Below are 21971 nucleotides of genomic sequence, written 5' to 3'. Positions count from 1 at the left end.
ACTCATCAGTGCTTAAATTCTGGCTGGGCGATTGGTCATAGACACCCACTACAACATCTACTTTGTTTTCCAGCCCCCTAATCTTCACCCAGAGGCTCTCAACCACATCATCACTAACTGTAAAGGCTGTACAATCAAACATCTCCTTTGCATACAGCGCAACACCTCCCCCTCGCCTGCCCTGCCAGTCGCTCCTGAACAGCCTGTAGCCCTCCATCCCAGCGCTCCCATCGCGGGACTCATTCCACCAACTCTGAGCACCTTCAGAGTCAGGACATGCTTGCTTGCGTTCAGATGGAATTTCATGTTTTTTCCTTTGTGCCCATTGGTTCTTGTCCTGTCAGAGGTCACTACTGAGAAAGGTCTGGCTCCCTTGGCCTCGTTCCCTCCCATCCGGCGTACACGCAGAGAGATGTCTTCCCCTTAAAATGGAAGCAGAGCAGAAAACTGGAAGAGAAGGGAAAAAGGGGTCAGGGGAAGCATTCTGTTTTGGTATTGCTTCCTCCCCTCAAAATGCTGCCCCGCTGCTTCTGCATCTGAGCAGGTAGCAACCTGCTGCCTGCCCACATTCCCCAACAAAGTGTTGCACAGAGACTCACAGACAGAGGGTTGGTTAAAACAAGCTAATTTATTGTCATCTTGTCATCGCGCAAAGGTCCCAGAGGGGATCAGCTCCTTCCAACAGGATGGGTGGTCCCATCCTGTTACAGGTGGTAACAGGAGCCTCAGTTGCACTGGCACCTTCAGCTGGACCGGCGGAGATTCCTCGGACTCTGGTTATGCTGAGCCCCTCTTGAGCGGTGTCACCTCCATGCCTAGTTTGCTCAGACCTGCAGCAGAGACTCGCCAGGCAGTCTCTGGGATGAGCAGGTTCTCTGTGTCCCAGTGTCCGAAATTGTTGCCCGGGCCCCTCAGCGCGAGAGGAAGGTAGGTCCTCAGGGTCACAGGCATGGGTGGAAAAGCCTGTGACCACCAGGATAGGGGTGCAGAGCTGCAGACCTCTGAGGTGGAAATTGTCCTGCTGGGTGTGCCTCGCCGTGAGCCTGAAAAGCGGCATCTCGACACCAGCGCAGCTCTCCGGCCGTGGTATGCTGCCGGTAAAGCTGGCCTCTGCCTACTCAAGGCACAGGTAGGCGCCTGAGCTGCCTTGCTGCACTGCAAAAATCATCTCCGTGCAGATGTTCATCTTGGAGGTGCTTGTCAGCTGGAACCTGCAGGAGTGGGAGGAGGGCAGCACCGTCAGCTGGCAGTGGGGCGACTGAGGCAGAAGCAGCCAGGCTGATCTCACCAACAGTTGGACCCAGCAGGCGATTTTCTCCACGTCCAAGTAGGAGCCTGTGCAGAGGGTGCGTAGGAGGTCCGAGCTCTGATCCCTGGGCAGCGTGCCGTCGGGGTGGTGGAGAAAGCACAGAACATCCCCCAGCAGCGGCTCCCTCGAGCACATGCACTCCCGCACCACACGGATGCTGGAGTGCCTTGCTGGCAGCTGCCCCGTGGTGCCCAGCTCCAGGCTGAAAGAGTGCCCGGGGGGTGGCCGCAGGAACACGAGCAGGCGGTAGGCGATGCTGTTCTCCTGGACGCTCCAGGCTTCACAGGTGCCGTCCATCCCAATGGCCGGGTGCATCTGCGGCATGAAAGTCCTCTTGCAAAGCACTCGGCAGACACCAAGGAGGTCACCCACCAGCTCCTGCAGCACCTTGCACGTGTCGGGCAGGCCCTGAGTTGGCGATGGGGTGGATGCAGCCAAAGACCTGATGCCGTTGTGTGCACCATTGAGGTCTTCCTCCTCCTCATCGTCCTCCTCCTTGCTGCTGGAGCTGTCCTGCTCGCTGCAGCTGTCCCAGGTAAGCTTCATTTCCATGGCCAGCCAGCAGACCTCAGCGAGCAGGACCAGGGCTCCTGCAGCGATCCAAAGCAGCCGCTGCTGCAACACAAAAAGGAGCGTGGCTTCCTCCGCGCCCCTGCTCTGCTCAACCTCCTGCAGCAGCCGAGTCATCTCCTGACGCAGATACTCCTCACGCTGCTGCATCCGCTCGGTTGTGGCCACATCTGTCTGGGCATCGGGCTTCAGCCCGTGCTGGATGGCCAGCACAGCCAGGACGAGGGCGACTGCCGCAACCATGGCCTGGAGGAGGCGGGAGAAAAGGGGGCTGAGCAGGGCTGGGTGGGAGGGAGCACGGGGCTAGGGGAGCGGGGCAGGAGCCGCCTGGAGCCGGGGGCCGGTAGGAGAGGGGGTGCGGGAGGTGGGAGGGAGCAAGGGCAGGGTTTGTGAGCAGTGCCTGGATGGGAGCCACGGGCTCTGCCAGGAAAGCGTTTGGGCACTGGTGTCGACAGGCTTGAAGGGGCCGCAGGCCCTGGCTGGAGGCAGCACGGGGCCCATCCCGCCCAAGCCGCCCTGATGGCCAGCCCCTGCCTGGGCTGTGCCCCGTGAATGGGCAAGGGACACCCGAGCAGAGTCTCCCGAGGCCCCATCCCTGCCACACGACAGCGTCCCATGGAGCCACGGGTGCCCAGCACGTCCCCAGAGCCTCTCTGGGCACCTGCCAGCACTGGGAGCCCCAGCACCTCTGCCCCCAGCCCCGAGGGCGGTACCGTGCCCTGCCCCGAGGGGCTCGGCTCTCGCTCTGGGTTAGGAACCCCCCGGCCATCTGCCCCGTCCCCCATCCAGCCCAGCCTTCCCCCTGCATGCTGCACTCACCGATCGCCCAAGTCAAACAGAGGTGGGGCTGCGTGGTGATGTCCCTGGGGACAGCTCCCATTGTGACCTGTCCTCTGTGCTGTCACAGCCGCCAGAGCAGCATCGCCCAGGCGGCAAGCCCCAGCCTTCGTCCCCACCGCCCGGCTCAGCGGGTCCTGGACATCACAGCAAGTACAAACCGGCCCGGCAGGAGCGAGCTCCCAGGGGCTCTCTTGACAAAGCGGGCTCCTTATAAGACTTGCTCTCTAGAGCCTTCACCAGTTTCGTTGGTCCTTTTTGGATGCGCTCCAGCACCTCAGTGTCTTTCTTGCCGTGAGGGGCCCAAAACCAAACACAGTATTCGAGGTGTGGTCTCACCAGTGCTGAGTACAGGGGGACGATCGCTTCCCTAGTCCTGCTGAGCACGCTATTTCTGATACCAGCCAGGATGCTATTGGCCATCTTGGCCACCTGGACACACGGCTGGCTCACAGTCAGCCGGCTGTCGACCAACACCCACAGGTCCTTTTCCACCGGGCAGCTTTCCAGCCACTCTTCCCCAAGCCTGTAGCGCTGCATGGGGTTGTTGTGACCCAAGTGCAGGACCCGGCACTTGGCCTTGTTGAACCTCATACAGTTGGCCTCGGCCCATCGATGCAGCCTGTCCAGATCCCTCTGTAGAGCCTTTCTGCCCTCAAGCAGATCAACACTCCCACCCAACTTGGTGTTGTCTGCAAACTTACTGAGGATGCACTCGATCCCCTCGTCCAGATCATTGATAGAGATATTAAACAGAACTGGCCCCAATACTGAGCCCTGGGGAACACCACTTGTGACCGGCCACCAGCTGGATTTAACTCCATTCACCACAACTCTTTGGGCCCGGCCACCCAGCCATTTTTTTACCCAGAGAAGAGAACATCCGTCCAAGCCATGAGCAGCCAGTTTCTCCAGGAGAATGCTGTGGGAAACGGTGTCAAAGGCTTTACTAAAGTCTAGGTAGACAACATCCACAGCCTTTCCCTCACGCACTAAGCGGGTCACCTTGTCACAGGAGGAGATCAGGTTAGTCAAGCAGGACCTGCCTCCCATGCTGACTGGGCCTGATGGCCTGGTTGTGCTGTATGTGCCGTGTGATAGCACTCAGGATGAACTGCTCCATAATCTTCCCTGGCACCAAGGTCAGACTGACAGGCCTGTAGTTCCCCGGATCCTCCTTCCCGCCCTTCTTGTAGATGGGCATCACATTTGCTAACCTCCAGTCAACTGGGACCCCCTGGTTAGCCAGGGCTGCTGATAAATGATTGAAAGTAGCTTGGTGAGCACTTCCACCAGCTCCCTCAGTACCCTTGGGTGGATCCCATCCGGCCCCATAGACCTGTGTGTGTCTAAGTGGTGTAGCAGGTTGCTAACCATTTCCCTTTGGAGTATGGGGGCTTCATTCTGCTCCCCGTCCCTGTCTTCTGGCTCAGGGGGCTGGGTACCCCGAGAACAACTGGTGTTACTATTGAAGACTGAGGCAAAGAAGGCATTAAGTACCTCAGCCTTTTCGTCATCCTTTGTCATGATGTTTCCTCCTGCATCCAATAAAGGATGGAGATTCTCCTTAGCCCTCCTTTTGTTGTTGATGTATTTATAGAAACATTTCTTAATGTCTTTTAGCGCAGTAGCCAGATTAAGTTCTAGTTGGGCTTTGGCCCTTCTAATTTTCTCGCTGCGTAAACTCACGACGTCTTTGTAGTCCTCCTGAGTTGCCTGCCCCTTCTTCCAAAGGTCATAAACTCTCCTTTTTTTCCTGAGTTCCAGCCAAAGCTCTCTGTTCAGCCAGGCCCGTCTTCTTCCCCGCCGGCTCGTCTTTCGGCACGTAGGGACGGCCTGCTCCTGTGCCTCTAAGATTTCCTCCTTGAAGAATGTCCAGCCTTCCTGGACCCCTTTGCCCTTCAGGGCTGCCTCCCAAGGGACTCTGTCAACCAGGCCCCTGAAGAGGCCAAAGTTTGCCCTCCAGAAATCCAAGGTGGCAGTTCTGCTAGCCCCGCTCCTTACTTCTCTGATGTATTGGGTTTGCGTGGCAAGGTTTTGGTAGCGGGGCGGGGCTATAGGGGTTGCTTCTGTGAGAAGCTGTTAGAAGCTTCCCCTATGTCCCATAAAGTCAATGCCAGCGGGTTCCAAGACGGACCCGCCGCTGGCCAAGGCCGAGGCCATCAGCAACAGTGGTGGTGCCTCTGGGATAACATATTTAAGAAAGGGAAAAGAAGTTACAGGGGGTAGTAGTTGCAGCGAGAGAGAGAGGAGTGAGAATATGTGAGAAGAACAACCATGCAGACACCAAGGTCAGTGAAGGAGGAGGAGGAGGGGGCGCCGGAGCAGAGATTCCCCTGCAGCCCATGGGGAAGACCATGGTGAGGCAGGCTGTCCCCCTGCAGCCCATGGAGGTCCACAGTGGAGTAGATATCCACCTGCAGCCCGTGGAGGACCCCACGCCAGAGCAGGTGGATGCCCGAAGGAGGCTGTGACCCCGTGGGAAGCCCGCGCTGGAGCAGGCTCCTGGCAGGACCTGTGGCCCCATGGAGAGAGGAGCCCACGCTGGAGCAGGTTTGCTGGCAGGACTTGTGACCCTGCGGGGGACCCACGCTGGAGCAGTCTGTTCCCGAAGGACTGCACCCCATGGAAGGGACCCACGCTGGAGCAGTTCGTGAAGAACTGCAGCCTGTGGGAAGGACTCATGTTGGAGAAGTTCATGGAGGACTGTCTCCCGTGGGAGGGACCCCACGCTGGAGCAGGGGAAGAGTGTGAGGAGTCCTCCCCCTGAGGAGGAAGGAGCGGCAGAAACAACGTGTGATGAACTGACCGCAAGCCCCATTCCCCGTCCCCCTGCGCCGCTCGGGGAGGGGGAGGAGGTAGAAAATTCGGGAGTAAAGTTAAGCCCAGGAAGAAGGGAAGGGTGGGGGGGAAGGTGTTTTTTAAGAGTTGGTTTTATTTCTCATTATTCTGATTTGACTAGTAATAAATTAATTTTTTTTTCCCCAAGTCGAGCCTGTTTTGCCCGTGACGGTAATTGCTGAGTGATCTCCCTGTCCTTATCTCGACCCATGAGCGTTTCGTTATATTTTCTCTCCCCTGTCCAGCTGAGGAGGGGAGTGATAGAGCGGCTTTGGTGGGCACCTGGCATCCAGCCGGGGTCAACCCACCACATCCGAGAATCGAAAACTCTGTCATTTCATGATCGCTGTGCCCAAGACGGCCTCCAACCACCACATCACCCACGAGTCCCTCTCTGTTCGCAAACAACAGGTCCAGCAGAACGCCTTCCCTACTTGGCTCACTCACCAGCTGTGTCAGGAAGTTACCTTCCACACACCCCAGGAACCTCCTAGACATATCTTTGCTCTATCTGCCTGTGACCGTAGGCAGGCCACCCAAAGGAATTCAAAGTGTGCACATGTGAGAGAAGGTGACGTGGCCTGTGGACGGTTTACTCCTGCTCTGCCACCCTGTGAGATGGATCGGCTCCCTTGGTGCTGGCCTTTGTGCTTGTAGACATGACGGTGCTCCTGGTGCCTTCGTGACACTGATGGGGGGGGTGATGGTGTCTATCCCTGTGGTGGGATGGGGCCTCTCCGTGGCAGGGTCTCTGCTCTTGCTGTGCTGGTGAGAGATCAGTGTTCCGAAAGAGACTCTACTTCCAAATGGTGATGAGGGGGTGCAGGAGGGGAGGTGCCTGGTGCTGCAGGACACTCCTCCCTCCTGCGCCTGCCCTAGCTGTGCCTCCGGCTCTCAAGCTGCGGCTCTGCATTGGCTCGAGCCCAAGCCTCCCACCGGTGCGGCAAGCAGAGCATCCAGAGCCCCGCTCCGCACTCGTGGTGCTTGTTCCCTGTGCAGAGGGCTCGCCACTTGGAGGCTGTGATGTCCGCCTCCCCAGGGGTCGTCCTGGGGCAATGCTGTCGGGCTCCCAGGGGTTGGTTTGCTCCAAGCTCATCTGGTGCAACCCCCCTGCTCAAGCACAGCCACCTAGAGCAGGCTGCCCAGGACTGTGTCCAGATGACTTTGAAAGCTGCAGACTCCACAACATCCCTGGGCAGCCTGTGTGAGTGTTAGAGCACCCTCAGAGTCACGACGTGCTTGCTTGCGTTCAGATGGAATTTCATGTTTTTTCCTTTGTGCCCATTGGTTCTTGTCCTGTCAGAGGTCACTACTGAGAAAGGTCTGGCTCCCTTGGCCTCGTTCCCTCCCATCCGGCGTACACGCAGAGAGACGTCTTCCCCTTAAAATGGAAGCAGAGCAGAAAACTGGAAGAGAAGGGAAAAAGGGGTCAGGGGAAGCATTCTGTTTTGGTATTGCTTCCTCCCCTCAAAATGCTGCCCCGCTGCTTCTGCATCTGAGCAGGTAGCAACCTGCTGCCTGCCCACATTCCCCAACAAAGTGTTGCACAGAGACTCACAGACAGAGGGTTGGTTAAAACAAGCTAATTTATTGTCATCTTGTCATCGCGCAAAGGCCCAGAGGGGATCAGCTCCTTCCAACAGGATGGGTGGTCCCATCCTGTTACAGGTGGTAACAGGAGCCTCAGTTGCACTGGCACCTTCAGCTGGACCGGCGGAGATTCCTCGGACTCTGGTTATGCTGAGCCCCTCTTGAGCGGTGTCACCTCCATGCCTAGTTTGCTCAGACCTGCGGCAGAGACTCGCCAGGCAGTCTCTGGGATGAGCAGGTTCTCTGTGTCCCAGTGTCCGAAATTGTTGCCCGGGCCCCCTCAGCGCGAGAGGAAGGTAGGTCCTCAGGGTCACAGGCATGGGTGGAAAAGCCTGTGACCACCAGGATAGGGGTGCAGAGCTGCAGACCTCTGAGGTGGAAATTGTCCTGCTGGGTGTGCCTCGCCGTGAGCCTGAAAAGCGGCATCTCGACACCAGCGCAGCTCTCCGGCCGTGGTGTGCTGCCGGTAAAGCTGGCCTCTGCCTACTCAAGGCACAGGTAGGCGCCTGAGCTGCCTTGCTGCACTGCAAAAATCATCTCCGTGCAGATGTTCATCTTGGAGGTGCTTGTCAGCTGGAACCTGCAGGAGTGGGAGGAGGGCAGCACCGTCAGCTGGCAGTGGGGCGACTGAGGCAGAAGCAGCCAGGCTGATCTCACCAACAGTTGGACCCAGCAGGCGATTTTCTCCACGTCCAAGTAGGAGCCTGTGCAGAGGGTGCGTAGGAGGTCCGAGCTCTGATCCCTGGGCAGCGTGCCGTCGGGGTGGTGGAGAAAGCACAGAACATCCCCCAGCAGCGGCTCCCTCGAGCACATGCACTCCCGCACCACACGGATGCTGGAGTGCCTTGCTGGCAGCTGCCCCGTGGTGCCCAGCTCCAGGCTGAAAGAGTGCCCGGGGGTGGCCGCAGGAACACGAGCAGGCGGTAGGCGATGCTGTTCTCCTGGACGCTCCAGGCTTCACAGGTGCCGTCCATCCCAATGGCCGGGTGCATCTGCGGCATGAAAGTCCTCTTGCAAAGCACTCGGCAGACACCAAGGAGGTCACCCACCAGCTCCTGCAGCACCTTGCACGTGTCGGGCAGGCCCTGAGTTGGCGATGGGGTGGATGCAGCCAAAGACCTGATGCCGTTGTGTGCACCATTGAGGTCTTCCTCCTCCTCATCGTCCTCCTCCTTGCTGCTGGAGCTGTCCTGCTCGCTGCAGCTGTCCCAGGTAAGCTTCATTTCCATGGCCAGCCAGCAGACCTCAGCGAGCAGGACCAGGGCTCCTGCAGCGATCCAAAGCAGCCGCTGCTGCAACACAAAAAGGAGCGTGGCTTCCTCCGCGCCCCTGCTCTGCTCAACCTCCTGCAGCAGCCGAGTCATCTCCTGACGCAGATACTCCTCACGCTGCTGCATCCGCTCGGTCGTGGCCACATCTGTCTGGGCATCGGGCTTCAGCCCGTGCTGGATGGCCAGCACAGCCAGGACGAGGGCGACTGCCGCAACCATGGCCTGGAGGAGGCGGGAGAAAAGGGGGCTGAGCAGGGCTGGGTGGGAGGGAGCACGGGGCTAGGGGAGCGGGGCAGGAGCCGCCTGGAGCCGGGGGCCGGTAGGAGAGGGGGTGCGGGAGGTGGGAGGGAGCAAGGGCAGGGTTTGTGAGCAGTGCCTGGATGGGAGCCACGGGCTCTGCCAGGAAAGCGTTTGGGCACTGGTGTCGACAGGCTTGAAGGGGCCGCAGGCCCTGGCTGGAGGCAGCACGGGGCCCATCCCGCCCAAGCCGCCCTGATGGCCAGCCCCTGCCTGGGCTGTGCCCCGTGAATGGGCAAGGGACACCCGAGCAGAGTCTCCCGAGGCCCCATCCCTGCCACACGACAGCGTCCCATGGAGCCACGGGTGCCCAGCACGTCCCCAGAGCCTCTCTGGGCACCTGCCAGCACTGGGAGCCCCCAGCACCTCTGCCCCCAGCCCCGAGGGCGGTACCGTGCCCTGCCCCGAGGGGCTCGGCTCTCGCTCTGGGTTAGGAACCCCCCGGCCATCTGCCCCGTCCCCCATCCAGCCCAGCCTTCCCCCTGCATGCTGCACTCACCGATCGCCCAAGTCAAACAGAGGTGGGGCTGCGTGGTGATGTCCCTGGGGACAGCTCCCATTGTGACCTGTCCTCTGTGCTGTCACAGCCGCCAGAGCAGCATCGCCCAGGCGGCAAGCCCCAGCCTTCGTCCCCACCGCCCGGCTCAGCGGGTCCTGGACATCACAGCAAGTACAAACCGGCCCGGCAGGAGCGAGCTCCCAGGGGCTCTCTTGACAAAGCGGGCTCCTTATAAGACTTGCTCTCTAGAGCCTTCACCAGTTTCGTTGGTCCTTTTTGGATGCGCTCCAGCACCTCAGTGTCTTTCTTGCCGTGAGGGGCCCAAAACCAAACACAGTATTCGAGGTGTGGTCTCACCAGTGCTGAGTACAGGGGGACGATCGCTTCCCTAGTCCTGCTGAGCACGCTATTTCTGATACCAGCCAGGATGCTATTGGCCATCTTGGCCACCTGGACACACGGCTGGCTCACAGTCAGCCGGCTGTCGACCAACACCCCAGGTCCTTTTCCACCGGGCAGCTTTCCAGCCACTCTTCCCCAAGCCTGTAGCGCTGCATGGGGTTGTTGTGACCCAAGTGCAGGACCCGGCACTTGGCCTTGTTGAACCTCATACAGTTGGCCTCGGCCCATCGATGCAGCCTGTCCAGATCCCTCTGTAGAGCCTTTCTGCCCTCAAGCAGATCAACACTCCCACCCAACTTGGTGTTGTCTGCAAACTTACTGAGGATGCACTCGATCCCCTCGTCCAGATCATTGATAGAGATATTAAACAGAACTGGCCCCAATACTGAGCCCTGGGGAACACCACTTGTGACCGGCCACCAGCTGGATTTAACTCCATTCACCACAACTCTTTGGGCCCGGCCACCCAGCCATTTTTTTTACCCAGAGAAGAGAACATCCGTCCAAGCCATGAGCAGCCAGTTTCTCCAGGAGAATGCTGTGGGAAACGGTGTCAAAGGCTTTACTAAAGTCTAGGTAGACAACATCCACAGCCTTTCCCTCACGCACTAAGCGGGTCACCTTGTCACAGGAGGAGATCAGGTTAGTCAAGCAGGACCTGCCTCCCATGCTGACTGGGCCTGATGGCCTGGTTGTGCTGTACGTGCCGTGTGATAGCACTCAGGATGAACTGCTCCATAATCTTCCCTGGCACCAAGGTCAGACTGACAGGCCTGTAGTTCCCCGGATCCTCCTTCCCGCCCTTCTTGTAGATGGGCATCACATTTGCTAACCTCCAGTCAACTGGGACCCCCCTGGTTAGCCAGGGCTGCTGATAAATGATTGAAAGTAGCTTGGTGAGCACTTCCACCAGCTCCCTCAGTACCCTTGGGTGGATCCCATCCGGCCCCATAGACCTGTGTGTGTCTAAGTGGTGTAGCAGGTTGCTAACCATTTCCCTTTGGAGTATGGGGGCTTCATTCTGCTCCCCGTCCCTGTCTTCTGGCTCAGGGGGCTGGGTACCCCGAGAACAACTGGTGTTACTATTGAAGACTGAGGCAAAGAAGGCATTAAGTACCTCAGCCTTTTCGTCATCCTTTGTCATGATGTTTCCTCCTGCATCCAATAAAGGATGGAGATTCTCCTTAGCCCTCCTTTTGTTGTTGATGTATTTATAGAAACATTTCTTAATGTCTTTTAGCGCAGTAGCCAGATTAAGTTCTAGTTGGGCTTTGGCCCTTCTAATTTTCTCGCTGCGTAAACTCACGACGTCTTTGTAGTCCTCCTGAGTTGCCTGCCCCTTCTTCCAAAGGTCATAAACTCTCCTTTTTTTCCTGAGTTCCAGCCAAAGCTCTCTGTTCAGCCAGGCCCGTCTTCTTCCCCGCCGGCTCGTCTTTCGGCACGTAGGGACGGCCTGCTCCTGTGCCTCTAAGATTTCCTCCTTGAAGAATGTCCAGCCTTCCTGGACCCCTTTGCCCTTCAGGGCTGCCTCCCAAGGGACTCTGTCAACCAGGCCCCTGAAGAGGCCAAAGTTTGCCCTCCAGAAATCCAAGGTGGCAGTTCTGCTAGCCCCGCTCCTTACTTCTCTGATGTATTGGGTTTGCGTGGCAAGGTTTTGGTAGCGGGGCGGGGCTATAGGGGTTGCTTCTGTGAGAAGCTGTTAGAAGCTTCCCCTATGTCCCATAAAGTCAATGCCAGCGGGTTCCAAGACGGACCCGCCGCTGGCCAAGGCCGAGGCCATCAGCAACAGTGGTGGTGCCTCTGGGATAACATATTTAAGAAAGGGAAAAGAAGTTACAGGGGGTAGTAGTTGCAGCGAGAGAGAGAGGAGTGAGAATATGTGAGAAGAACAACCATGCAGACACCAAGGTCAGTGAAGGAGGAGGAGGAGGGGGCGCCGGAGCAGAGATTCCCCTGCAGCCCATGGGGAAGACCATGGTGAGGCAGGCTGTCCCCCTGCAGCCCATGGAGGTCCACAGTGGAGTAGATATCCACCTGCAGCCCGTGGAGGACCCCACGCCGGAGCAGGTGGATGCCCGAAGGAGGCTGTGACCCCGTGGGAAGCCCGCGCTGGAGCAGGCTCCTGGCAGGACCTGTGGCCCCATGGAGAGAGGAGCCCACGCTGGAGCAGGTTTGCTGGCAGGACTTGTGACCCTGCGGGGGACCCACGCTGGAGCAGTCTGTTCCCGAAGGACTGCACCCCATGGAAGGGACCCACGCTGGAGCAGTTCGTGAAGAACTGCAGCCTGTGGGAAGGACTCATGTTGGAGAAGTTCATGGAGGACTGTCTCCCGTGGGAGGGACCCCACGCTGGAGCAGGGGAAGAGTGTGAGGAGTCCTCCCCCTGAGGAGGAAGGAGCGGCAGAAACAACGTGTGATGAACTGACCGCAAGCCCCATTCCCCGTCCCCCTGCGCCGCTCGGGGAGGGGGAGGAGGTAGAAAATTCGGGAGTAAAGTTAAGCCCAGGAAGAAGGGAAGGGTGGGGGGGAAGGTGTTTTTTAAGAGTTGGTTTTATTTCTCATTATTCTGATTTGACTAGTAATAAATTAATTTTTTTTTCCCCAAGTCGAGCCTGTTTTGCCCGTGACGGTAATTGCTGAGTGATCTCCCTGTCCTTATCTCGACCCATGAGCGTTTCGTTATATTTTCTCTCCCCTGTCCAGCTGAGGAGGGGAGTGATAGAGCGGCTTTGGTGGGCACCTGGCATCCAGCCGGGGTCAACCCACCACATCCGAGAATCGAAAACTCTGTCATTTCATGATCGCTGTGCCCAAGACGGCCTCCAACCACCACATCACCCACGAGTCCCTCTCTGTTCGCAAACAACAGGTCCAGCAGAACGCCTTCCCTACTTGGCTCACTCACCAGCTGTGTCAGGAAGTTACCTTCCACACACCCCAGGAACCTCCTAGACATATCTTTGCTCTATCTGCCTGTGACCGTAGGCAGGCCACCCAAAGGAATTCAAAGTGTGCACATGTGAGAGAAGGTGACGTGGCCTGTGGACGGTTTACTCCTGCTCTGCCACCCTGTGAGATGGATCGGCTCCCTTGGTGCTGGCCTTTGTGCTTGTAGACATGACGGTGCTCCTGGTGCCTTCGTGACACTGATGGGGGGGGTGATGGTGTCTATCCCTGTGGTGGGATGGGGCCTCTCCGTGGCAGGGTCTCTGCTCTTGCTGTGCTGGTGAGAGATCAGTGTTCCGAAAGAGACTCTACTTCCAAATGGTGATGAGGGGGTGCAGGAGGGGAGGTGCCTGGTGCTGCAGGACACTCCTCCCTCCTGCGCCTGCCCTAGCTGTGCCTCCGGCTCTCAAGCTGCGGCTCTGCATTGGCTCGAGCCCAAGCCTCCCACCGGTGCGGCAAGCAGAGCATCCAGAGCCCCGCTCCGCACTCGTGGTGCTTGTTCCCTGTGCAGAGGGCTCGCCACTTGGAGGCTGTGATGTCCGCCTCCCCAGGGGTCGTCCTGGGGCAATGCTGTCGGGCTCCCAGGGGTTGGTTTGCTCCAAGCTCATCTGGTGCAACCCCCCTGCTCAAGCACAGCCACCTAGAGCAGGCTGCCCAGGACTGTGTCCAGATGACTTTGAAAGCTGCAGACTCCACAACATCCCTGGGCAGCCTGTGTGAGTGTTAGAGCACCCTCAGAGTCACGACGTGCTTGCTTGCGTTCAGATGGAATTTCATGTTTTTTCCTTTGTGCCCATTGGTTCTTGTCCTGTCAGAGGTCACTACTGAGAAAGGTCTGGCTCCCTTGGCCTCGTTCCCTCCCATCCGGCGTACACGCAGAGAGACGTCTTCCCCTTAAAATGGAAGCAGAGCAGAAAACTGGAAGAGAAGGGAAAAAGGGGTCAGGGGAAGCATTCTGTTTTGGTATTGCTTCCTCCCCTCAAAATGCTGCCCCGCTGCTTCTGCATCTGAGCAGGTAGCAACCTGCTGCCTGCCCACATTCCCCAACAAAGTGTTGCACAGAGACTCACAGACAGAGGGTTGGTTAAAACAAGCTAATTTATTGTCATCTTGTCATCGCGCAAAGGCCCCAGAGGGGATCAGCTCCTTCCAACAGGATGGGTGGTCCCATCCTGTTACAGGTGGTAACAGGAGCCTCAGTTGCACTGGCACCTTCAGCTGGACCGGCGGAGATTCCTCGGACTCTGGTTATGCTGAGCCCCTCTTGAGCGGTGTCACCTCCATGCCTAGTTTGCTCAGACCTGCGGCAGAGACTCGCCAGGCAGTCTCTGGGATGAGCAGGTTCTCTGTGTCCCAGTGTCCGAAATTGTTGCCCGGGCCCCCTCAGCGCGAGAGGAAGGTAGGTCCTCAGGGTCACAGGCATGGGTGGAAAAGCCTGTGACCACCAGGATAGGGGTGCAGAGCTGCAGACCTCTGAGGTGGAAATTGTCCTGCTGGGTGTGCCTCGCCGTGAGCCTGAAAAGCGGCATCTCGACACCAGCGCAGCTCTCCGGCCGTGGTGTGCTGCCGGTAAAGCTGGCCTCTGCCTACTCAAGGCACAGGTAGGCGCCTGAGCTGCCTTGCTGCACTGCAAAAATCATCTCCGTGCAGATGTTCATCTTGGAGGTGCTTGTCAGCTGGAACCTGCAGGAGTGGGAGGAGGGCAGCACCGTCAGCTGGCAGTGGGGCGACTGAGGCAGAAGCAGCCAGGCTGATCTCACCAACAGTTGGACCCAGCAGGCGATTTTCTCCACGTCCAAGTAGGAGCCTGTGCAGAGGGTGCGTAGGAGGTCCGAGCTCTGATCCCTGGGCAGCGTGCCGTCGGGGTGGTGGAGAAAGCACAGAACATCCCCCAGCAGCGGCTCCCTCGAGCACATGCACTCCCGCACCACACGGATGCTGGAGTGCCTTGCTGGCAGCTGCCCCGTGGTGCCCAGCTCCAGGCTGAAAGAGTGCCCGGGGGGTGGCCGCAGGAACACGAGCAGGCGGTAGGCGATGCTGTTCTCCTGGACGCTCCAGGCTTCACAGGTGCCGTCCATCCCAATGGCCGGGTGCATCTGCGGCATGAAAGTCCTCTTGCAAAGCACTCGGCAGACACCAAGGAGGTCACCCACCAGCTCCTGCAGCACCTTGCACGTGTCGGGCAGGCCCTGAGTTGGCGATGGGGTGGATGCAGCCAAAGACCTGATGCCGTTGTGTGCACCATTGAGGTCTTCCTCCTCCTCATCGTCCTCCTCCTTGCTGCTGGAGCTGTCCTGCTCGCTGCAGCTGTCCCAGGTAAGCTTCATTTCCATGGCCAGCCAGCAGACCTCAGCGAGCAGGACCAGGGCTCCTGCAGCGATCCAAAGCAGCCGCTGCTGCAACACAAAAAGGAGCGTGGCTTCCTCCGCGCCCCTGCTCTGCTCAACCTCCTGCAGCAGCCGAGTCATCTCCTGACGCAGATACTCCTCACGCTGCTGCATCCGCTCGGTCGTGGCCACATCTGTCTGGGCATCGGGCTTCAGCCCGTGCTGGATGGCCAGCACAGCCAGGACGAGGGCGACTGCCGCAACCATGGCCTGGAGGAGGCGGGAGAAAAGGGGGCTGAGCAGGGCTGGGTGGGAGGGAGCACGGGGCTAGGGGAGCGGGGCAGGAGCCGCCTGGAGCCGGGGGCCGGTAGGAGAGGGGGTGCGGGAGGTGGGAGGGAGCAAGGGCAGGGTTTGTGAGCAGTGCCTGGATGGGAGCCACGGGCTCTGCCAGGAAAGCGTTTGGGCACTGGTGTCGACAGGCTTGAAGGGGCCGCAGGCCCTGGCTGGAGGCAGCACGGGGCCCATCCCGCCCAAGCCGCCCTGATGGCCAGCCCCTGCCTGGGCTGTGCCCCGTGAATGGGCAAGGGACACCCGAGCAGAGTCTCCCGAGGCCCCATCCCTGCCACACGACAGCGTCCCATGGAGCCACGGGTGCCCAGCACGTCCCCAGAGCCTCTCTGGGCACCTGCCAGCACTGGGAGCCCCCAGCACCTCTGCCCCCAGCCCCGAGGGCGGTACCGTGCCCTGCCCCGAGGGGCTCGGCTCTCGCTCTGGGTTAGGAACCCCCCGGCCATCTGCCCCGTCCCCCATCCAGCCCAGCCTTCCCCCTGCATGCTGCACTCACCGATCGCCCAAGTCAAACAGAGGTGGGGCTGCGTGGTGATGTCCCTGGGGACAGCTCCCATTGTGACCTGTCCTCTGTGCTGTCACAGCCGCCAGAGCAGCATCGCCCAGGCGGCAAGCCCCAGCCTTCGTCCCCACCGCCCGGCTCAGCGGGTCCTGGACATCACAGCAAGTACAAACCGGCCCGGCAGGAGCGAGCTCCCAGGGGCTCTCTTGACAAAGCGGGCTCCTTATAAGACTTGCTCTCTAGAGCCTTCACCAGTTTCGTTGGTCCTTTTTGGATGCGCTCCAGCACCTCAGTGTCTTTCTTGCCGTGAGGGGCCCAAAACCAAACACAGTATTCGAGGTGTGGTCTCACCAGTGCTGAGTACAGGGGGACGATCGCTTCCCTAGTCCTGCTGAGCACGCTATTTCTGATACCAGCCAGGATGCTATTGGCCATCTTGGCCACCTGGACACACGGCTGGCTCACAGTCAGCCGGCTGTCGACCAACACCCCCAGGTCCTTTTCCACCGGGCAGCTTTCCAGCCACTCTTCCCCAAGCCTGTAGCGCTGCATGGGGTTGTTGTGACCCAAGTGCAGGACCCGGCACTTGGCCTTGTTGAACCTCATACAGTTGGCCTCGGCCCATCGATGCAGCCTGTCCAGATCCCTCTGTAGAGCCTTTCTGCCCTCAAGCAGATCAACACTCCCACCCAACTTGGTGTTGTCTGCAAACTTACTGAGGATGCACTCGATCCCCTCGTCCAGATCATTGATAGAGATATTAAACAGAACTGGCCCCAATACTGAGCCCTGGGGAACACCACTTGTGACCGGCCACCAGCTGGATTTAACTCCATTCACCACAACTCTTTGGGCCCGGCCACCCAGCCATTTTTTTACCCAGAGAAGAGAACATCCGTCCAAGCCATGAGCAGCCAGTTTCTCCAGGAGAATGCTGTGGGAAACGGTGTCAAAGGCTTTACTAAAGTCTAGGTAGACAACATCCACAGCCTTTCCCTCACGCACTAAGCGGGTCACCTTGTCACAGGAGGAGATCAGGTTAGTCAAGCAGGACCTGCCTCCCATGCTGACTGGGCCTGATGGCCTGGTTGTGCTGTACGTGCCGTGTGATAGCACTCAGGATGAACTGCTCCATAATCTTCCCTGGCACCAAGGTCAGACTGACAGGCCTGTAGTTCCCCGGATCCTCCTTCCCGCCCTTCTTGTAGATGGGCATCACATTTGCTAACCTCCAGTCAACTGGGACCCCCCTGGTTAGCCAGGGCTGCTGATAAATGATTGAAAGTAGCTTGGTGAGCACTTCCACCAGCTCCCTCAGTACCCTTGGGTGGATCCCATCCGGCCCCATAGACCTGTGTGTGTCTAAGTGGTGTAGCAGGTTGCTAACCATTTCCCTTTGGAGTATGGGGGCTTCATTCTGCTCCCCGTCCCTGTCTTCTGGCTCAGGGGGCTGGGTACCCCGAGAACAACTGGTGTTACTATTGAAGACTGAGGCAAAGAAGGCATTAAGTACCTCAGCCTTTTCGTCATCCTTTGTCATGATGTTTCCTCCTGCATCCAATAAAGGATGGAGATTCTCCTTAGCCCTCCTTTTGTTGTTGATGTATTTATAGAAACATTTCTTAATGTCTTTTAGCGCAGTAGCCAGATTAAGTTCTAGTTGGGCTTTGGCCCTTCTAATTTTCTCGCTGCGTAAACTCACGACGTCTTTGTAGTCCTCCTGAGTTGCCTGCCCCTTCTTCCAAAGGTCATAAACTCTCCTTTTTTTCCTGAGTTCCAGCCAAAGCTCTCTGTTCAGCCAGGCCCGTCTTCTTCCCCGCCGGCTCGTCTTTCGGCACGTAGGGACGGCCTGCTCCTGTGCCTCTAAGATTTCCTCCTTGAAGAATGTCCAGCCTTCCTGGACCCCTTTGCCCTTCAGGGCTGCCTCCCAAGGGACTCTGTCAACCAGGCCCCTGAAGAGGCCAAAGTTTGCCCTCCAGAAATCCAAGGTGGCAGTTCTGCTAGCCCCGCTCCTTACTTCTCTGATGTATTGGGTTTGCGTGGCAAGGTTTTGGTAGCGGGGCGGGGCTATAGGGGTTGCTTCTGTGAGAAGCTGTTAGAAGCTTCCCCTATGTCCCATAAAGTCAATGCCAGCGGGTTCCAAGACGGACCCGCCGCTGGCCAAGGCCGAGGCCATCAGCAACAGTGGTGGTGCCTCTGGGATAACATATTTAAGAAAGGGAAAAGAAGTTACAGGGGGTAGTAGTTGCAGCGAGAGAGAGAGGAGTGAGAATATGTGAGAAGAACAACCATGCAGACACCAAGGTCAGTGAAGGAGGAGGAGGAGGGGGCGCCGGAGCAGAGATTCCCCTGCAGCCCATGGGGAAGACCATGGTGAGGCAGGCTGTCCCCCTGCAGCCCATGGAGGTCCACAGTGGAGTAGATATCCACCTGCAGCCCGTGGAGGACCCCACGCCGGAGCAGGTGGATGCCCGAAGGAGGCTGTGACCCCGTGGGAAGCCCGCGCTGGAGCAGGCTCCTGGCAGGACCTGTGGCCCCATGGAGAGAGGAGCCCACGCTGGAGCAGGTTTGCTGGCAGGACTTGTGACCCTGCGGGGGACCCACGCTGGAGCAGTCTGTTCCCGAAGGACTGCACCCCATGGAAGGGACCCACGCTGGAGCAGTTCGTGAAGAACTGCAGCCTGTGGGAAGGACTCATGTTGGAGAAGTTCATGGAGGACTGTCTCCCGTGGGAGGGACCCCACGCTGGAGCAGGGGAAGAGTGTGAGGAGTCCTCCCCCTGAGGAGGAAGGAGCGGCAGAAACAACGTGTGATGAACTGACCGCAAGCCCCATTCCCCGTCCCCCTGCGCCGCTCGGGGAGGGGGAGGAGGTAGAAAATTCGGGAGTAAAGTTAAGCCCAGGAAGAAGGGAAGGGTGGGGGGGAAGGTGTTTTTTAAGAGTTGGTTTTATTTCTCATTATTCTGATTTGACTAGTAATAAATTAATTTTTTTTTCCCCAAGTCGAGCCTGTTTTGCCCGTGACGGTAATTGCTGAGTGATCTCCCTGTCCTTATCTCGACCCATGAGCGTTTCGTTATATTTTCTCTCCCCTGTCCAGCTGAGGAGGGGAGTGATAGAGCGGCTTTGGTGGGCACCTGGCATCCAGCCGGGGTCAACCCACCACATCCGAGAATCGAAAACTCTGTCATTTCATGATCGCTGTGCCCAAGACGGCCTCCAACCACCACATCACCCACGAGTCCCTCTCTGTTCGCAAACAACAGGTCCAGCAGAACGCCTTCCCTACTTGGCTCACTCACCAGCTGTGTCAGGAAGTTACCTTCCACACACCCCAGGAACCTCCTAGACATATCTTTGCTCTATCTGCCTGTGACCGTAGGCAGGCCACCCAAAGGAATTCAAAGTGTGCACATGTGAGAGAAGGTGACGTGGCCTGTGGACGGTTTACTCCTGCTCTGCCACCCTGTGAGATGGATCGGCTCCCTTGGTGCTGGCCTTTGTGCTTGTAGACATGACGGTGCTCCTGGTGCCTTCGTGACACTGATGGGGGGGGTGATGGTGTCTATCCCTGTGGTGGGATGGGGCCTCTCCGTGGCAGGGTCTCTGCTCTTGCTGTGCTGGTGAGAGATCAGTGTTCCGAAAGAGACTCTACTTCCAAATGGTGATGAGGGGGTGCAGGAGGGGAGGTGCCTGGTGCTGCAGGACACTCCTCCCTCCTGCGCCTGCCCTAGCTGTGCCTCCGGCTCTCAAGCTGCGGCTCTGCATTGGCTCGAGCCCAAGCCTCCCACCGGTGCGGCAAGCAGAGCATCCAGAGCCCCGCTCCGCACTCGTGGTGCTTGTTCCCTGTGCAGAGGGCTCGCCACTTGGAGGCTGTGATGTCCGCCTCCCCAGGGGTCGTCCTGGGGCAATGCTGTCGGGCTCCCAGGGGTTGGTTTGCTCCAAGCTCATCTGGTGCAACCCCCCTGCTCAAGCACAGCCACCTAGAGCAGGCTGCCCAGGACTGTGTCCAGATGACTTTGAAAGCTGCAGACTCCACAACATCCCTGGGCAGCCTGTGTGAGTGTTAGAGCACCCTCAGAGTCACGACGTGCTTGCTTGCGTTCAGATGGAATTTCATGTTTTTTCCTTTGTGCCCATTGGTTCTTGTCCTGTCAGAGGTCACTACTGAGAAAGGTCTGGCTCCCTTGGCCTCGTTCCCTCCCATCCGGCGTACACGCAGAGAGACGTCTTCCCCTTAAAATGGAAGCAGAGCAGAAAACTGGAAGAGAAGGGAAAAAGGGGTCAGGGGAAGCATTCTGTTTTGGTATTGCTTCCTCCCCTCAAAATGCTGCCCCGCTGCTTCTGCATCTGAGCAGGTAGCAACCTGCTGCCTGCCCACATTCCCCAACAAAGTGTTGCACAGAGACTCACAGACAGAGGGTTGGTTAAAACAAGCTAATTTATTGTCATCTTGTCATCGCGCAAAGGCCCCAGAGGGGATCAGCTCCTTCCAACAGGATGGGTGGTCCCATCCTGTTACAGGTGGTAACAGGAGCCTCAGTTGCACTGGCACCTTCAGCTGGACCGGCGGAGATTCCTCGGACTCTGGTTATGCTGAGCCCCTCTTGAGCGGTGTCACCTCCATGCCTAGTTTGCTCAGACCTGCGGCAGAGACTCGCCAGGCAGTCTCTGGGATGAGCAGGTTCTCTGTGTCCCAGTGTCCGAAATTGTTGCCCGGGCCCCCTCAGCGCGAGAGGAAGGTAGGTCCTCAGGGTCACAGGCATGGGTGGAAAAGCCTGTGACCACCAGGATAGGGGTGCAGAGCTGCAGACCTCTGAGGTGGAAATTGTCCTGCTGGGTGTGCCTCGCCGTGAGCCTGAAAAGCGGCATCTCGACACCAGCGCAGCTCTCCGGCCGTGGTGTGCTGCCGGTAAAGCTGGCCTCTGCCTACTCAAGGCACAGGTAGGCGCCTGAGCTGCCTTGCTGCACTGCAAAAATCATCTCCGTGCAGATGTTCATCTTGGAGGTGCTTGTCAGCTGGAACCTGCAGGAGTGGGAGGAGGGCAGCACCGTCAGCTGGCAGTGGGGCGACTGAGGCAGAAGCAGCCAGGCTGATCTCACCAACAGTTGGACCCAGCAGGCGATTTTCTCCACGTCCAAGTAGGAGCCTGTGCAGAGGGTGCGTAGGAGGTCCGAGCTCTGATCCCTGGGCAGCGTGCCGTCGGGGTGGTGGAGAAAGCACAGAACATCCCCCAGCAGCGGCTCCCTCGAGCACATGCACTCCCGCACCACACGGATGCTGGAGTGCCTTGCTGGCAGCTGCCCCGTGGTGCCCAGCTCCAGGCTGAAAGAGTGCCCGGGGGGTGGCCGCAGGAACACGAGCAGGCGGTAGGCGATGCTGTTCTCCTGGACGCTCCAGGCTTCACAGGTGCCGTCCATCCCAATGGCCGGGTGCATCTGCGGCATGAAAGTCCTCTTGCAAAGCACTCGGCAGACACCAAGGAGGTCACCCACCAGCTCCTGCAGCACCTTGCACGTGTCGGGCAGGCCCTGAGTTGGCGATGGGGTGGATGCAGCCAAAGACCTGATGCCGTTGTGTGCACCATTGAGGTCTTCCTCCTCCTCATCGTCCTCCTCCTTGCTGCTGGAGCTGTCCTGCTCGCTGCAGCTGTCCCAGGTAAGCTTCATTTCCATGGCCAGCCAGCAGACCTCAGCGAGCAGGACCAGGGCTCCTGCAGCGATCCAAAGCAGCCGCTGCTGCAACACAAAAAGGAGCGTGGCTTCCTCCGCGCCCCTGCTCTGCTCAACCTCCTGCAGCAGCCGAGTCATCTCCTGACGCAGATACTCCTCACGCTGCTGCATCCGCTCGGTCGTGGCCACATCTGTCTGGGCATCGGGCTTCAGCCCGTGCTGGATGGCCAGCACAGCCAGGACGAGGGCGACTGCCGCAACCATGGCCTGGAGGAGGCGGGAGAAAAGGGGGCTGAGCAGGGCTGGGTGGGAGGGAGCACGGGGCTAGGGGAGCGGGGCAGGAGCCGCCTGGAGCCGGGGGCCGGTAGGAGAGGGGGTGCGGGAGGTGGGAGGGAGCAAGGGCAGGGTTTGTGAGCAGTGCCTGGATGGGAGCCACGGGCTCTGCCAGGAAAGCGTTTGGGCACTGGTGTCGACAGGCTTGAAGGGGCCGCAGGCCCTGGCTGGAGGCAGCACGGGGCCCATCCCGCCCAAGCCGCCCTGATGGCCAGCCCCTGCCTGGG

At 58.8% G+C, this 21971-nt stretch overlaps 3 protein-coding genes across 3 annotated transcripts; all 3 read right to left on the bottom strand.

Annotated features, from left to right (window-relative positions):
- Window positions 1-1114: 1114 nt before the first annotated feature.
- LOC127015530 (inositol 1,4,5-trisphosphate receptor-interacting protein-like 1) lies at window positions 1115-2122 on the bottom strand. The gene has a single exon (XM_050895526.1). It carries the CDS (start codon window positions 2120-2122, stop codon window positions 1115-1117), a length of 1008 nt encoding a protein of 335 aa, XP_050751483.1.
- Window positions 2123-14148: 12026 nt separating this feature from the next.
- On the bottom strand, window positions 14149-15156 carry LOC127015529 (inositol 1,4,5-trisphosphate receptor-interacting protein-like 1). Its single transcript, XM_050895525.1, has one exon. It carries the CDS (start codon window positions 15154-15156, stop codon window positions 14149-14151), a length of 1008 nt encoding a protein of 335 aa, XP_050751482.1.
- Window positions 15157-20667: 5511 nt separating this feature from the next.
- Window positions 20668-21675, bottom strand: LOC127015528 (inositol 1,4,5-trisphosphate receptor-interacting protein-like 1). Its single transcript, XM_050895524.1, has one exon. It carries the CDS (start codon window positions 21673-21675, stop codon window positions 20668-20670), a length of 1008 nt encoding a protein of 335 aa, XP_050751481.1.
- Between the last annotated feature and the right edge of the window lie 296 nt (window positions 21676-21971).

The sequence above is a fragment of the Gymnogyps californianus genome, chromosome 4 (assembly GCF_018139145.2).
Source record: "Gymnogyps californianus isolate 813 chromosome 4, ASM1813914v2, whole genome shotgun sequence".
Classification (NCBI taxonomy): Eukaryota; Metazoa; Chordata; class Aves; order Accipitriformes; family Cathartidae; genus Gymnogyps; species Gymnogyps californianus.
This window is presented reverse-complemented; position numbering and strand designations above follow the sequence as displayed.

Excerpts from the sequence above, each read along its gene's own strand:
- LOC127015530 (XM_050895526.1), bottom strand. The coding sequence starts at position 2,122 with ATGGTTGCGGCAGTCGCCCTCGTCCTGGCTGTGCTGGCCATCCAGCAC.
- LOC127015529 (XM_050895525.1), bottom strand. The coding sequence starts at position 15,156 with ATGGTTGCGGCAGTCGCCCTCGTCCTGGCTGTGCTGGCCATCCAGCAC.
- LOC127015528 (XM_050895524.1), bottom strand. The coding sequence starts at position 21,675 with ATGGTTGCGGCAGTCGCCCTCGTCCTGGCTGTGCTGGCCATCCAGCAC.